This window comes from Rhinatrema bivittatum, chromosome 10, assembly GCF_901001135.1.
Source record: "Rhinatrema bivittatum chromosome 10, aRhiBiv1.1, whole genome shotgun sequence".
NCBI classification, from domain to species: domain Eukaryota; kingdom Metazoa; phylum Chordata; class Amphibia; order Gymnophiona; family Rhinatrematidae; genus Rhinatrema; species Rhinatrema bivittatum.
Genome location: NC_042624.1, coordinates 122,014,466 through 122,031,923, shown reverse-complemented (window position 1 = coordinate 122,031,923; position 17,458 = coordinate 122,014,466). Strand labels below are relative to the sequence as shown.

The 17,458-nt window shown below is 48.5% G+C and overlaps 1 protein-coding gene across 7 annotated transcripts in view; it reads right to left on the bottom strand.

The window, feature by feature from the left end:
* Positions 1–17,458, bottom strand: part of LOC115100226 (kinesin-like protein KIF2C) — a 120,112-nt gene that overhangs the window by 69,525 nt on the left and 33,129 nt on the right. For 3 of the 7 annotated variants that reach the window (XM_029618568.1, XM_029618569.1, XM_029618570.1), the window contains 2 exons: positions 9,356–9,472; positions 7,746–7,865 (listed from right to left, as the gene is read on the bottom strand). The exons of 1 other annotated variant lie outside the window; for it this stretch is intronic. In XM_029618568.1, the coding sequence (XP_029474428.1) occupies positions 7,746–7,865; positions 9,356–9,472 (237 nt within the window). The remainder of the gene's footprint in view (positions 1–7,745; positions 7,866–9,355; positions 9,473–17,458) is intronic. 3 more of the 7 variants (XM_029618571.1, XM_029618573.1, XM_029618572.1) reach the window with 2 other exon arrangements.

The window sequence follows — 17,458 nt, the reverse complement described above, 5'->3', positions numbered from 1 at the left end:
TCTCTCCCCTCCTTCCGAAGCAAGGCACGAAAAACAGCCTTGCTTCGGGAGGAGGGGAGAGAGGACTGGCAGTGTAAAGCAACGAAGCGACTTACTTTTTTTGCAGCCCCCCTCCGGAGACTGACATCGGCGAAGACCACCGCGGCTCCCCTGCCTCCAGCTGCCCGTGAAGATGGACGCCTGCATGGGCAAAAACGGCCCCTGTGCGTGCAATTGGGCCGCTCAAGGCGCGACTTGCCGGCTGAGGAAATCCGCTTGAATGTTCTCCTTGCCTGCAATGTGGGAGGCCGCCAGGCATTGCAACTGAAGTTCCGCCCAGGAGAGGAGAAAAAACTCGCTTCTTCCAGAGCTACCAGGGGGCTGCGAGTACCCCCCTGGCGTTGATGTAAAACACCACGGTGGAGTTGTCGGATAGTACCATCACCGCCTTGCCACAGAGGAGAGGAAGGATCTTCTGAAGAGCCAGGTGCACCACCAAGGTTTCCAGACAATTGATGTGCCAGCGAGATTGAGCTGGAGTCCAGACACCCTGGATGGACTGGGAGAGGCAGACCGCACACTAACCCGAAAGGCTGGCATCTGTGGTAACGATTGTCCACTGCGGGGCTTCGAGAGGCATCTCCCGAAGGAGATGCGGCAGGTAGAGCCACCACTGCAAATAGTCTACTGTAGAGGCGGAGAGTGGAAGGACCATCTGGAACTGCTCAGATACCGGCTTCCAGCTTTCTGCAATGGCTGCATATGAGCGAAAGCCCAAGGGACAAGATCTATGGTGGAGGCCATGGACCCTAGGACCAGCAGGTAGTCCCAGGCCGTGGGCGAAGGCAGAGCCACCAGGTTCCGGAACCTTGCCGGCACGGGTGTCGAAGTGGGCCCCCAAGAACTCTAAGTCCTGGGAGGGCTAAAGATTGCTCTTGGCAAAGTTTACTATCCACCCGAGGGAGGAGAGAAGAGCTAACACTTGATCCACTGCCTGTCGACAGGAAGCCGCCGACTTGGCTCTGATGATCCAATCGTCCAAATAAGGATGACCAGGATCCTTGCAACCACCACCATGACCTTTGTGAAGGTGCGAGGCGCCGTTGCAAGACCGAAAGGAAGTGCCCGAAACTGGAATTCACGATTGAGGATGTGAAGACTGAGATACCTCTGGTAGTCGCGGTGAATGGGGATGTGAAAATATGCCTCCGCGAGATCGAGAGAGGCGAGGAACTCTCCTGGGCGAACCGCCGCTATGACTGCTCGAAGGGTTTCCATACGGAAGTGGGGAACCTTCAGGGCACGATTGACCCGCTTGAGGTCCAGAATCGGGCAGAAGGACCAGTCTTTTTTGGGTACGATGAAGTAAATAGAATACTGTCTGGCACCAAGCTCCCTCTCCGGATCTGGGACCACCGCCCCCAAATACAGGAGCCTGGCCAGCGTCTACTCTACCGCGGCCCTCTTGGACTGTCCGCACAGCGAGAAGAACAGATCTGGAAGGGTGTGGACGATCTTGGGGGCGTATCCGTCCCTGATAATGTCGAGGACCCACTGGTCCGATGTGATTTTGACCCATTCCTCGAGAAACAAAGACAGGCGACCGCAGAGGCCCTGAACCGAGGAAGGAGTCAACTGACCTTCATTGGGCGGAGGATTTGGGAGTGGTATGCGCAGGTTGGCCCTCCTGAAAGGGCCGGCGCCACAAAAGGACTGCGACCAGGACAGAGGTCGGGAGGAGCCTCGTGAAGAACCACCCCGCCCACGAGAAGTAAAACGCTGTTGGCCCTGAAAGCGAGAACGCATGGGCGTGGAGGGGCGCGAGGGCTTGGGGCGATCCTCCGGGAGCTTATGGACCTTGTTTTTCCCTAGGGAGTCCATAAGTTTCTCAAGATCCTCCCCAAACAACATCTTACCTTTAAAGGGAAGTGTACCCAGTCGAGCTTTAGAAGACTAATCAGCCGACCAGCTGCGAAGCCAGAGGAGCCTCAGGGCCGATACTGCCAAGGCCATCGCCTTGGATTGATTCTGGACCAGGTCGTAAAATGCGTCAGCCGCATATACTAACAGCCTCCAAGCGCTTTGCCTGTTCCGCCTCCGCAGATGAAAGAGCCTGTGCACCAAGGAGCTGTTGGACCCACCGGAGGCCCGCACGCAGTGTGAGACTACTGCAGCAAGTAGGCCGAACCCCCAAGGCTAAAATTTCATGGATGCGCTTAAGATGAGACTCCAACTTATGGTCCTGCGGATCCTTGAGGGATCGTGGTGTGCTTAGTGAACGTGGAGACATAAGAATCAACCACGGGGTACCTTAACAGATCCAAGCCTTCCTCAGGAAGGGGATACAGCTTCTCCATGGCACCCCCACTTGGAGAGCCCCCCTCAGGAGCACCCCAGCTCCTCCCTATGGAACAAAGGTCATCTCCCTCCAACGGAGAGGTATTCATAGCGTCTGGGGAGGTATCAGGGAGAGGAGCCACCCCGGGGACCACCCGCACCCTAATCGGCCCCTGGGGTTCCGCAGCCGGGCTAGTAGTCAACTGCAAGGAACGGTGCATTTTTAAAGGGGGGGTTCCTGCTCCTCATGCAAGCTGGCATGAGGAGAAACAAATTCAGCTGAAAAAGGGACCCTGGAAAAACTGGGCAGGGGGGTAAATCAAAAAAAATCTGGCCCCCCAGCCCCAGGGAGCTCCGAAATCAGAGCCGTTGAAAAATCCAAAATGGCCACCGTTGTGGAGCTTTACCAGCTCGAAAACTGCCTGGCCAAGGCAGGGGGAGTCTATCCCCGGGCTGAATTTGCCCTCCCAGCCGAGGAGGGACCTTCCCCACATGGCAGGCAGGCAGGCCGGGCAAAGACCCTGCCGTGAAAAACAGGAGTAAAAAAGCCCACAGGCAAGGCAAACTGCCTGCCGAGGCATGGTCCAAGCTGTGCTGCAGAAAAAAAAAAAAGTTGAAAAAAAATAGTAAAAAGTCTTAAAGTGACAGCCTCAGCACCAAGGAGAGAGAAGGGAGACCCTGCTGACTCCTGCCTGTCTGCCGGATTAAAGCCCGAGGACCAGAAAAGGGCCAAAAAAGATTTAAAAAAAAAAAAAAAAAAAAGAGAAAAATTCTGGTCAACTGCTGCAAAGTGTCAGATATTTGAGTACCTGCGGCTTCAGAACTTTGGTACCTTTTAAACTGATTTTTTTTTTTTTAAATCAGTAGTGACTGAGCGCAGCAGCGGGTCTGAAACCCTCTCGGCAGCCAGAAAAGGGGAGCGAGTCCCAGAGGGAGACGGTCCCACACCTGGAAGGTAACCCGGACTCAGACTATGCAGTGCAAAAGGGGCAAATAGCCCCGTGAGTCCGGCAAGAGCGAGGAGACGAAGTCATCTCCCAAAGAAAAAATACTAGGGACCAAAACCCCCCAGAAATAGAGAATAGAAACAGAAATATAAATTCTCTGAAGTACTTGCTTGAACCTAAGACGACATGGAAAAGGCTGACAAGCCAGAGCGAGCCCAAGGGGAGCTGTTGCACCTGCTGGAGACAAATACTGGAGGGGTTAGTGTACAGGTTCTCCCTTAAAGGGACATCCTCACAATTCTGGTCTGTCTCCACCTGCTGGACAGGGGACATAGCCCACTGTCTGGACTGATCCTGGTACGTACAGGGAATGGTCGTTTAAGTTTTGCACAGGTGAGTGATAGAGGCATCCCAAGTGTGACTCAGAGCACAAGGCTGATTGTAGCACTAACTCAAACTGCTGAATAGGGCACCGACAGCAAGAGAGCAATGCCACACAATATGGGAAAGTTGGTTCTTACCTGCTAATTTTCATTCCTGTAGTTCCACAGATCAGTGGAGACTCCTGGATTTTGCCTCCCCTCCAGCAGATGAGACAGTTTTACTGACACTTAAGAGGTGCCATCTGTAGTCCCTCAGTATTACTGTACCCAAGCTAGAAATGCAATCAACCAAACTAAAGTCCCCCAAACGAGCAGGGGGGAGAGGAAAACCTTAAAACGAAATTGTACCCACACAAAAAAAAAAACCAAACTGTAGGACAAAATCCCTGCCAGAGAAAGTACAGAAAAGAGCAGACTCAACTCAACCTCCAGAGGGCAGGACTCTGGACTGATCTGTGGTACAATAGGTAAGAACCAGTTTTCCTTTCCCTTATGTACCCGGATCAGTCCAGCCTCCTAGGATGTACCAAAGCTTCCCACTTGAAGCACTCTCAAAGCCCCTGGCCTCCAAACGATAATGTCTGGTGACAGCATGCAATGACTTCCAAGTAAATGCTCTGCCGACCTCTGAGAAAGCAGCTGACACTCAGCCCAGGAGGCAGACAGAATGAGGAGAATGCGTTTGAAGCCCTTCCAGCACCGGGCGACCCCGACATATGCCTAATAGTTTTTCAACCACTGCGCAATGGTAGTTTGACACCTTCTGCCCTTTTTAGTAGCACTCCACAGTATGAAAAGCTGATCTAAGATGCAGAAACTGTTGGTGACCTCCAGGTACTGCATCAATGCGTGCTTTGTGTCTAAACGTAAGTCTCTAGAGTCCAGCTCCAAGGGATCCAAATTTGAGAAGGATGGGAGTTCTACCGATTGAGTTAAGTGAAAAGAGACACTACTGAGTAAAAAAAAAGGAAGGAATGGTCCACAAAGAAACCCTGTTTGATATTCTCAAAAAAATATAGGCTCCTTGCAGGATACAGCCTGAAGCTCAGAAGTTCTATGAGCTGAACAGATAGCCAACAAGAAAGCCACTTTCCAAGGGAGATCCTTCATAGTTGCAAGCCTCAGAGGCTCAAAAAGGAGGCAAGCACAGGCTCTTTAAGTCCACTGCTGCCAGACCAGAGGGCATAAAATGCTTCGCTCTTCAAAGACGACCAAATCTGCGAACTTTACCTTGCAGACAGCCTAATGCCACCACTTGAACTCTGATAAATCAATCCTTTTAATTCTATTTTTAATTTTTATATACCGATGTTCCTGTATACAATACATATTGCACCGGTTTACATGGAACTGAACTGTCGCCTCAGGGGTGGAATATATTGGAACAGATTGACAAAGAACTTACAGGGAGACCTCATAAACACGATTAACTGCAACAAAGTACAAACTCAAAGCATATGTACAGTGGGATAGATACCGTCTATCGCTTCATCAGGTCTTAGCTCTCAGGAAAGGCTTGGGTGAATAGCCAAGTCTTTAGCTTCTTTTTGAATGTCAAAAGGCAAGGTTCTTGGCAGAGGTCTGGTGGGAGCGAGTTCCAAAGAGGGGGACCTGCAGTGGACAGGATAACCCTTTGACTAAACCAACTTTGAGAAAGGCCAAAATGTCCCACCGTGCCTCCCCTAGTATCCACTCACTGTCCAAAGCACCAGGTCTCAAACCCTCCAGACTCACCTAGGTGAGAGAAGTGGAGGGTAGTGATGACTGCATCCGAATAACCTTTATCCTTCAAATGCTCCCTTTCAAAAGCCAAGCTGCTAGACAAAAAAAATCCAACACACAATTCTGCCTAATCCAAACAGGGCTTTTATACAGAAGATTCGTTAGATAAGCAAGCTGGAATGGCCTGTCCACAAATCAGACACCTTGGCCACTCCGGAGCTATCACTTTGCTTGGATGAACCTCTATATGCCACAAGATCTTGCCTAATGGCCAAGGAGGAAACCCCCCCAAAAAAAAAATCACAGTAGGACATCTGTTGGCCAGGGTAGAACCAAGGCATCTACCCCTTCCACCCCTCTCTTCAATTGGAGAAGAGTGGCATCTTCGGAAGGTTGCCATCAAGCCTACCCACAGCAAGCCCCACCTGTGAGTGATGAGGTACATTTAGTCTTGACATCTCCCACTCCCCAGGGTGTCTTGCACATTGTCTGAGCCTTGTGTGATGCTGCCAGGTATTCCAGATTTTGTTCTGCCCAGTCAACCAAAAGAAAGGCTTCCTGAGCTATAGCTCAACTCTTGGTTCCTCCTTGTCGAATGATGTAAGCCACTGTTGTCACATTATCCAACAAGATACTCACTGGCTTTCCCCTCAAAGGGAAGAAATGCCAGGAGTGCCAAACATACTGCTCCCATCTCTAGACAATCGATGAGACCAAGAGGCTTCCTCCAGCAACCAACAACCTTGCATGACCTGGCTGATACACCGCTCCTCAGCCGAAGAGACTGGCATCAGTAGGGATGATAGTCTAGACCACGATATCAAGATCCATGCCGCAGTTCAACTTATCTGGGAGGAGCCACCATGAAAAGACTGAAACGCATGAACTCTAGGAGAGGGAGAGGAAGCTGACACTCAGTTAATGGATCCCATTGAGATAGCAACACGGACTGAAGAGGCCTCATGTGGGCAAAAGCCCATGGAAATAACTCCAAGGTAAAGGCCATAGGTCCGAGTACTTGCAGGTAATCCTAGACTGGATAGTCACTTGACTAATAATCCGCAAACTTGGGCCTATAGCTTGGAAAGCTGCTCCTTGGTGAGAAACATTTCCCACTTTCATATTGAAATGTGCCCCCAGGAATTCCAAACTCTGGGAAGGAACAAGATGGACCAGGATGCCCTCCCTCTGGAGAGCCACCATGACCACTACCTTTGTAAAGGTCCAGGGCACATTCGCTAGACCAAAGGGTAGAATGCAAAACAAAGTGTTCCCCTTTCATGAATCATGAACTGCACAAATCTTATGATCTGATCGAATTTCTAAATGCAAGTATGCTTCTGTTAAATCCAGGGATGCCAGGTACACTCCCTCACTTCTGCCATGCAGACATCCACGCCTTGTGCAACAAAAGAACAATATCAGATGAGGAGGAAGCAGAGACCCCCTCCCCCAGGGTCCTCCTCACCTCCTGAGGAGCCCCCAATCTCTGGAGACAGGGGGAGGGAAATCCCTGCCCCCTCCACAGATTGTGTGGACGTGTTGAATGTTGCCAAAATGACTGCCGTTCCCCATGCTCAGCTGAAACGGCTCCTTAGAGCTGCCGTGCCAGCACGAGCCTCCCAGGCTACGGCATCTACTTGAGCAATCTCCTGCTGAGCTCCCTCCCCCTGGGGAGGCATCAGGCGCAAAGGCAGTCGTGGGACAGATGTGCGCATCCCCACAGGCTGAGCAGGCCACCCCACGTGGCATTGAAATATGGGTTGAGTGGGGAAAAGGAAAAATCGCACTGACAGGGAGGGAAAGATGAGCCAGAAAAACAAGGCAGAACAGACTAAAGAGAAGAATGCTGGGACGGGAGGTGCACAGACTTGCAGCTACCCCCAGCTGCTTTGTTTTGTTTTTTATTAAATAGAAACTTTAAGAAAACAAGGAGCAAGGCACTTCCCTTTGAATGTCTGGAGGCTCCGGTGGTCCCACAGGGTGAGTGATCCAGATGCCCCGTTATCAGCCTTGCCCAGCAAGAGAAGAGCAAGCTACATAAGGGTCCTTGACCCCCTGCTCTTCCGCCTCTGTCCCACCAGGACCTAGCAGCCCTCTGGGAGGCCAAGTGCTGCAAATTGCAGAGCAGTCTTTTTTTTTTTTTTTGGATAAGTCAGACTGCAGGCTTTGCACCTCCACCATCTGCTGGAGACAAATACTGAGGGACTGCAGGTGGCTCCTCGGCTTAAGTGGTAGTGTCAGTAAAACTGTCTCCATCTGCTGGAGGAGGGGAGGCAAAACCCAGGAGTCTGGGTACATACAGGGAGTCTAGCAATACATGAAGCTACGAGGAAAAATAAGATAACTGCTCCCATAGTGGCTGAAGTCTCCCTACCCTGAGGCAACAATAGGCTGCTTCTAGCCAGAGATGGTGTCAGCTCCTCTCCAACTTCATTTGTGCGGGACCTTGATCGAGGCTCAAAGGAGCTTGGCCTGATAGAGTTTAAGCGGTTTGCTGTTGAAAACATGTAAAAGATTGAGTTGTTTAATGCTAGACCTTTCACTAGATCAAATCTTTACTCTTACCATGTCTGAAAGTAAGTCTCCCTTTCAGCAAGGGGAAACCATGGCAGACAAGGACCATATGGCCCAGCCTCAACACTGCTCATCTCTACAATCTTTTCCATTTCTTCAGAGATCCCCTGCGCTTGTCCCTTGCTTTCTTGAATTCAGATACTACCCTCGTCATCCACCTCCCTTCTATGGAAATTTCTCCATAATACTCCTCTCCACTTTCACCCTTATCCCATGACCCCTTTTCAATGGACAAGGTCTCCTGTGTCTCATCTCCCCATCCCCCTTGCCTCTAAGATATTCATGTTTAGATCTTTTAAGTCTGCTCTCACACTTTACAATTAAGTCCAATGACCAGTTCCCTCACTCCTTGCTAGATGCCAGTTATTTCCTTTAAATTTCCTTAAAATACCACTCGTTTTATTGTTCATTTATATGGTAATAACAGCCTCCCAGTTTATTTGTTCCAAGTTATATTCTCCTTGTTATATGTAACAGCATTCTTACATGCAAGTTAATGTTAATATGTAAACTGAATTGATTTGTAACTCTGCTACATGAATTTTGGTATATAAAAATGCTAAATAATAAATAAATAAATCTCGCCAGGCAGATCTATTACGCCCACTTAATGCAAGAGATCTCTAGAGTAGTGTCCATTTCTGGAGAGCACATTGCTGGTTTTTATTCTGGCAGCTTTGTGAAAGGGATACTAGTAGAGGGCAGATTGTACATCACTTGGGAAGATTTTATTGTAAAGTCTGGAAAGATTTACAAGTCTATCAGTTAAGATAGCACAGATGCATTGAGATAAGAAATTCATGGGTCAGAGTATGGTTCGTGGTAAGAGCAGAGTTGGATCAGGTGAGGCATGCATGATTGCAGCAGATGGACCTTCAGTCTCTGCCATGCTTTTCTTCCACTTTCAAGGACAAGTGGAAACAGACAAGTGCATTAACTGCTATGAAGACACTTGTAAATCATTTGGCAGCACCATGAAGGGTGGAGTTTGTTTACAGAACAGTCATGCATACAAACATTAATACATTAAACTATGGTAATAAACTGCAGAATACAAACTTGTAAATAAGATTGCTTAAAGACTAATTTCCAATCTCATATGTATAAGGTTTGTTACACCCAGCGTCCGCTCTAAATAGCAAGAATGGCACAATTCTGTCTACATGCCATCAGTGCAGAGATGACGTCCCTCTGCTCATGAAAAACTAAACACAAGGGCTACGTGCTTTTAAAGCAAGCTGGAAAGGTTAGTAAGCACACCACCTAATGTGTTTCAATGTCCCAGTGTGCGCACAAGGCAAATCACTATTTCACTAGTGCTCACTGAGCTTTTCCAATGTGGAAGGAAGCTTCCTAAGACAGGTCTGGCATGTCTGCGGCACACTGTGCCTTGGTCCTTGCTCCACTCACCAGGAATAGCAGAATTCGGTTTAACCGGCTGGGGGAGAGAGGACTCCACTTCCATAGAGTTCTCTGGTGGGAGGCCTTCCAAGATCGGTGCCATTCTGCAGGATCGCCCCCGCAACACTTGAAGATGCCAGGAAAAAGAGACAATCAGGCAACCTAATCCATTGACAAAATGAACAGTGGGAAAGAGGAGAGCGAACGAGCTCCTCCCTTGGGGGGTGAACAGCAGCAGGGTATCTGCTGGTGGTAATTTTACAAAACAGAAAAACAGAAGGCAAGGCAATCCAAGCAGTGCAGAAGATGTGGTTAAAACAGAAACTAGATGCCCAAAAACGTGACAGGGTGAGCAGAGAGCTGCAAGTGTAGTCTGAACTCCAAAGTGTTATAGGACCGTTTCTGCACATGGCAGGTGACTGCTGGTCTCAAAAAACCAATTATCCCAGAAATTGGACCAATACATTAAGACTGTGGCAGAAAGAGCTAAGAGGAACAAATTCATAAGAAGTACCCAATGTAAAAAGCAATGCTGCCACCTGGCATCAGTTACAAGCAGTCTCCTGATCTGGAATAATGGATTCTTGTACCTACCCAAGGGTGCCAGCCACCATAGACTGAACTCCTGATAACTGCCCATAGCCTCCAGCATACAAGTCAAGCCAAGGCGAAGGGCAACTAATGCAGCTCAGAACACTGGTAACTAAAGGAGCCTTCTGCTGTCAAAACAGGCAATTTTTACATACAGCCATGCACTTAAATACCAGATTTAAGGAAACCTTGGCTTAAAAGATGTACTGAACAGTGAAACAGTTGTAGCTTCAGAGCAGATATCAGCAAGTTAATCCAGTGCTAAGGTTGCAGGAGGGGATTCAATGTGATTTGAGTGCTGATAAGGAAATAGTTTATCCAGACTCCCAGACTGGTGATGTTCTATATGCTGCATGTGCTATCATGCACAGATTGGTTTTCCTTTGAGACTACTGGTGGAACAGATCAGAGATCAGTATACTGATCTTACCTTGAGAAAAGATGACAACTTCCCTAGTCTCAACCAACCTAATGCTATGCCATGGGATGTTAGGCTGACAGGGACTTAACTGCTAGACTAACCTTAGTACATACCAGGGAGTGAAGTTTCTGGTTCTCAGTCTGCCACTAGCAACTGGAAACTGGGGAACTTACTTACCTGATAATTTTGTTTTCCTTCGTGTAGACAGATGGACTCTGGACCAGTGGGTCCATGCTCCCCTGCCAGCAGATGGAGACAGAGCAAGCCGACAGTCAGGCAACCATAACTATACTCAAACAAGAATACTGAACTCAAGAATGTAGGTAACAGTAATCCCTCGGGACCTGGAGCCCCCACAGGAGGGCTGTTGACAATCATTCCCACCCTCGGCTGCCAAAGCAAAGTCAATCGTCTACACTAAGGAAAACGAAATTCAGGTAAAGAAAATTAGTTTACCTGATAAGTTTTGTTCCTGTAGTACCATGAATCAGTCCAGACTCCTGGGTTTTGCCCCCCTAGCAGCTGGAGACTTAAGCTTTCAAAACAAAACTCCATACTATATAGGATGGCGTCACCTACAGTCCAGCAGTATTACTCAATGTCAAAGCAGAATGGCTCTCAAAAACCAGCATAACTATGTACAATAACCCTTCAACAAGAAAAAGAAATAACTGGTCCACTTAACCCTCCTAGGAACTGAACCTGTAGAACCACCTGAGGACGGTCAATCCAATTTCTGCAGATCTGAAAACAAACACACAAATAACTGAGTGGACTCTCCCTTACTTCCATGCGTTCCCCGGGCAGGACTCTGGACCGATCTGTGGTACTACCGGAATGAAAGTTCAGGTAAGAAACAAATTTCTTTCCCTGTACGGACCCAGATCAGTCCAGACTCCTGGGATGGGATCTGGAGAGGCCCACTAAGCACTGCTTCTCCAAATCTCCTTCACCTTGTGCCTGAACATCCAGTCTGTAGTGTCTGGCAAAGGTATGCAAAGACTTCCAAGTCGCCACCCTGCAGATCTCCTGCGGTGAGACCATTTGACACTCTGCCCAAGAAGCTGCCCGCGAACAGGTAGAATGAGCCCGAAGACCAAACGGTACAGGCTTACCATGCAGCAAATATGCCAAGCCTATACCCTCTTTCAACCAGCACAAAATCATAGCTTTAGATGCCATATTTCCTCATTTTGGACCAGCCCACAGCACAAAAAGATGGTCCACCACACGAAACGCGTTAGTAACTTCCAGATAACGCAAAAATGCCCGAACATCCAGCTTCTGTAAGTCTTTAGACATAGGGTCTGACTGGTCCAAAACAGGAAACTACGGAAGCTCCACTGATTCACGTGAAAAGCAGACACCACCTTCAGAAGAAAGGAAGCAACTGTCTGCAAGGACACACCAGAATCCGAAATTCTCAGAAACTGCTCCCTACAGGATAGAGCCTGGAGCTCCGATACCCTGCGAGCAGATGTGATAGTGATAAGGAAAATCACCTTTAACATGAGATCTTTTATTGTAGCCGTTTTCAGAGGCTCAAAGGGCACCGTACACAGAGCTGAGAGAACCAAGTTCAGATTCCAAGAAGCACAAGGGTGCTTGATCAGGGGATGTAAATAGTTACAGACGTGTTGATTGTCTTGACCAGTAAGAGTTTAACCAGAACAAAGAACGTCATGGGAAATGGGCTACACATCCTGGGAAGCCAATCAGGGATAGTTAGCGATGATTTAATCATGCAGTTGACATCACAACTTATGTAAATGATCCTTTGGGCAGTCATGCAAGTCTCTAGAACCTTCTACCCTGTATTTGAATGTTATCTATAAAACAAGGATCACTTTCTGTATACGATGAGATGCTGGTCAGTTTGAAAGACTAGGGCACCCAGTACCCAGCATCTCCCGAGAACACTTATATTGACTAATAAACATACATTATACTTTTACTGAGTCTAAGTGTTCTTGTGTCCCTGGCCATAAGCATAGAGGAAGCTTTAACAAAATGTGTTGCCCCCCTTTAGGAAAGGAGTCACATCGGGGTGAGCAGTCAACGTCATGCCTTGAATGGAACTGCACAAACCACCCTCAGGGAACTACACAAGTCCTTGGAGAGTCTGGATTGTAAGAAACCTAAAATATCTGACACCGAAGACAGAGTAGGAACAAATCGCCGGTCCACGCACCAAGATTCAAATATTCTCCACATGTGCACATAACGCGAGGTTGGTGGATGCCTTGTGCGACTAGAGAAGTGTTGCCACCACAGCGTTCGAATAACCTTTGCTCCTCAGGCGGCGCCTTTCAAAAGCCATGCCGCTAGACAAATGCGAGCAACCTCTGCCAAACACACGGGCCCTTGCTGGAGAAGGTCTGGGAGCAATGGCAACTGCAGGGGACCCGCCACTGCCAGATTGACCAGGTCTGCAAACCAAGGCAGTCTCAGCCACTCTGGAGCTATGAGGATGACTTCTGCTGGGTGTATCTCCACTCTCCTGAGCACTTTGCCTGTCGGTGGCCAAGGAGGGAAGATGTACAGCAATACATCGGTCAGCCAGAGCATCTACCCCTTCTGCTCCTGTTTCTCTGTGGTGACCGAAGTAGTGCGAAGCCTTGGCATTCTGAAACGTTGCCTTGAGATCCAGGTGGGGTATGCCCCACGTGTCGCATATGAGCTGGAACGCTTAGTCTGCGATCTCCCATTCCCTGGGATTGAGGTAGTGCAGACTGAGAAAGTCTGCTTGAATGTTGTCGGACTCCTGTTATGGGAGACGCTGCAACACTTACTAAATGCTTCTCTGCCACCAGATTTCTGTGGCTGCTGGCTCTTGGTGCCCCCTTGGCGATTGATATAAGCCACTGTGGTCGCATTATTGGAAAGAATTCTGACTTCCCCTGGAGGAGAGAGCAGAACTAGCTACACTGCCCTGGTTTCCAGATGATTGATCGACCACAGATTCTTCCTGGGACCACTGTCCCAGCATAGACTTCCTCAGGTAAACCGCTCCCCAACCGGAGAGGCTGGTGTCTGTGGTCACCACTCATTTGGGCATCTCCAGGGGAACTTCTCGGGATAAGTTGTCTGAGATAAGCCACTAATCGAGACTGGAGTGCGTAAGAGGTAAATTAAACTGTTCGGAGACTGGATTTCAACACGAAAGCAACACCTACTGTAAAGGACGCATATGAGCAGAGGCCCAGGGCACCAGCTCCAGGGTGGAAGTCATGGAGATGAGAACCCACAAATAATCCTGCACTCTGGGGAGATGGTTGGCCAATAAGTTCTGCACTTGTCCTTTTAGCTTGACAATTCAGTCTGAGGTAAGGAACACTCCCCTGTTGAGTGTCGAATAGAGCTCTTAAAAACTCCAAAGACTGGGTGGGCACCAGTCTGCTCTTGGCTAAGTTGATCACCCAAACCCAGTGATTACAGGAGTTGAAGCACTTTGCAAAGTACCAACTGGCCAAGTGACTCGACTTTGCCCGAATTAGCAGTTGTCCAGGCATGGATGCACCAGGAACCCCTCTGTGCAGGTGAGCTGCCACCACAATCATTACCTTGGTAACCGTTCTGGGTGGCAAGACTGAAGGGCAAAGCTCTAAACTGAAAATGGCAACCTATCACCAAGAACCTCAAACTTCTGGTGGTTGGCCCGAATGCCTATGTGAAGATATGCTTCCGTTAGGTCCAGTGATGCCAGAAACGCCTTTTCTTACCAAGGCAAGGACTGACCGTAACATCTCCATGTGAAAACGTGGCACCCTGAGGCAGCAGTTTATGTACTTCAAATCCAGAATGGGTTGGAAGGACCCCTCTTTTTTGGGGACTACGAAGTAAATGGAATAACGCCCTGAGGAACCGGGGTGATGGCACTGAATTGCAGAAGGCATTGCAAGGTGTCTTGAACTGCCTGTTTCTCTTTGTAACTGCATGGGGAGATCAGAAACTGTTCCAGAAGACTGTGTGCAAAATCTAAAGCGTAGCCTTGATTTATCACAGTAAGGACCCACTGGTCTGACATCACCTTAACCCATTCCTTGTAAAACAGGGACAATCTGCCCCCAACAGCTGGAACAGAGGAATGGGTTGGTGTCCCTTCATTGGGAAGACTTTGCCGCAGATGCGGACTGGGTAGCCCTGGTTCTGCCAAAAAGTGTTGGCCATGAAAGGGCTGAGACCAGGACTGTTGGCGACCGGATGGCTGCCAAAGGGAAGAAGCTGGACGAAATCTGATTCCCTCTGAATAAAGACTGAAGAAAAGGAGCCCCTCGACTTGGTCCTATCCTCTGTCAGTGAACCTTGTTCTCCCCAGGGATTGAATTATATCAAGGTCCTTGCCAAAAAGCAATTTACCCTTGAAAGGCAATGACCCCAGTTGAGCCTTGGAGAAAATATCTGCCGACCAGTTTAACCACAAGAGCTGTTGAGCCAAGACTGCAGACACCATGGATCTGGCCAAAGTCCGTAACAGATCATAAAGTGCATCCGCACTATAAGCGATCAAAGCTTCCAGATGCCCTGCTTGCTGTGCTTCTGCATTGGAAAGACCAGCATTAGCCTGTAACTATTGAACCCAGCGAAGGCCCGCTTGCAAGGCAAAGTTGCTGCACATAGCTGCTTGCACTCCCAGTGCAGAGACTTCAAAAATTGAGCTACAGCTCCAACTTTCTATCCTGAAGGTCCTTTAGGGCTGTAGCACCCAATACTGGGATTGTGGTCTTTTTGGTGACTGCGGACACCTTGGGCACCCAGCTGTGTGTCAATTACTCCCTCCGGAAGAGGATATAGCTTATCCATAGCCTTGCTAACTTTCAATCCCAGATCCAGGGTATCCCATTCTCTAATTAGCAAGTCTGTGGCAGAAAAATGAAAATGAAAGGAAGTAGGCCAGGCCCCTCAGACCCAACACTGGGTCCATGGCCCCTGGCCTGGACTCCTCTGGCAGCCCACCTATGCCTAGGTCGCCAAGTATGGCAGGGATGAGCGGAGCCAACTCCTCCCTTCTCAGACTGACCACCTTAGGGTCATCTCCTTCCACAATGTGAGATCCTCGTGCTGGATCCTGTGGATGTTGATCAGGGTCTGTATCCACCCCCATCGGAGGCTTGCCCTGCATCCTGACCCATGGAATCAGGATCAGTCTGATGAGCCCCTGTACACAAAGGGTGCTTAGGTTTGGAGAACCCAGAGATTCCCTTAGACAGACCACTTTTGAGAAAGAGACTTACCCCCAGCCTGCAGCTTCCCTTCTGGCTTTAGAAGTAGAAGCCCCCCCTCGGGGCTATCCTCTGTTGCAGGTGAGAGAGGCTGTAAAGGTTCGCTCCCTCCAGGAAACCCTGGCGGAGGTGGGAGAATCCCCTCCCCCATAGCTGCATGAGTCACTGATCTAAAAGACTCCAAAAGGATAAGTTGCAAAGTTATTTAAAACCTGCCCTCATAATTGAAGATTGAGGCCATCCCACCTTCCAAATTGGAATGGGGAATAGGATGCAAGTTCAAAAAAAAGTTCCAGGTAGATGCTTCCTGGCAGAAAATCATCCCGGCTACCTGCAATCTGATTTTCAAATGGTTTTTGTTAAATAGTCAAAAAAGCAGATATCGTGCTTCAGGAAGACACCCTTAAATGAACTCTAGGCATAATAAATTAGAGATACTGGTGGGTGGGAAGTGTCTGATGAGCCTCTGCAGATGCTGAGGAAACTGGCAGTGCCATCCCGGCCTGTAAAGCCATCCAAGAGCTTCACAGGAAGTTGCAAGATCCAGGTGGTTGCTTCTAATGCCTATGACAGCTTTCCAATACTTTTGCAGAATCCCAGTCCTGGATTGCCTGTCTTATAAAAGGTATTTCACTTTCTGAATGAGACTCTGCAAACAGATGCCGGATCTTTGTAGAAGGATTGTATCCTCCATCCTCTTCCTGTGCAATTGATATGAGTGCACAAGCCCCATTGAAATCTGATCGTGCCTAGATTTGGACAGGGGTTGAGTGCGTTTGTATTGGGTTTGGCAGAAGTCTGTGCATTAGTTATGTTATGAGGGACTCACATTGACTACCTGTCCAGTTCAGGATAAGCTTCAGACGCTGGCAACAGTTCATAAAAATTGGAGTCAGAAGAGTGGTGCACCCCATCTAGGCCACTTTGAGTCTCAATATTTAAGGATTAAGCATCAAATAGGCTGAAATGTAAATATTGTGCTGTTCAATTTCTCCCCTTCCATCCCAAGTTTATTTTCCTTGTTTTTTGTAACTTTCCCTCTCCCTTTTTCTGATTCACTGTATTTAAAGTTCAAGGTTCTTATTGAAAATAGTTTTTTACGTTACGTTATGCTTTACACTCCTTGTTATTTGTAAACCGGGTTGATGTGATGCCTATCATGAAACTCGGTATAACAAAAACAATAAATAAATAAATAAATAAATGTCTAGGGCCTGTGCTTTTTCGCAGGTAGCCCCGTCCTTATGGAATGATTTGCCATTGAATGTAGGGAAGGGGGAAGTGTCCAGGCATTCAGAAAACACATTTGGAGATTGGATGAACAGTAAAATTCAAAGAGGCAAGGGATAAACACTGGATCATGGAGAGGGTGCACGGGGAACCTGCATGGAGTGGCAGGTACTATCCTTAACCAATCAAAAAGGAAAAAAAGCTGGACAGCCACCATCGCTCTGCACTTCAACAGCCAAGGGGGGTAAGAAAGGAAAAGAGGGGAATTCAGATGCTACCATCCCTGGGCTCCAACTTACTTCCCAAACCTGTCCTGGGTACTGAGACGCAGACATTAGGAAAGCACAGAACTGATTCTATAGCCAAGTCCCTTCAAGCAGTGTTGTCTGAATCAGGAAGGCTGCTCACAGCTATCACTGCCCTTCGTACAAGGTCGCCTGCACGGAGCGGCAGTTTCTACCAGAAGACGCTTGCTGGGCAGACTGCTCCGACCACTTGTCTGTGTGGGTGCTGAGGGCTGGGCTGAGAATCCGGGTCTACACAGAATACCAAAATCAGGAAGCTAAAGAGGTTAAGCCCCTCTGATTAGTCCTCCTCTTCAATATTAAGGGGTTGGGAACCTCACCAACCTGTGACCTCTGGATAAGT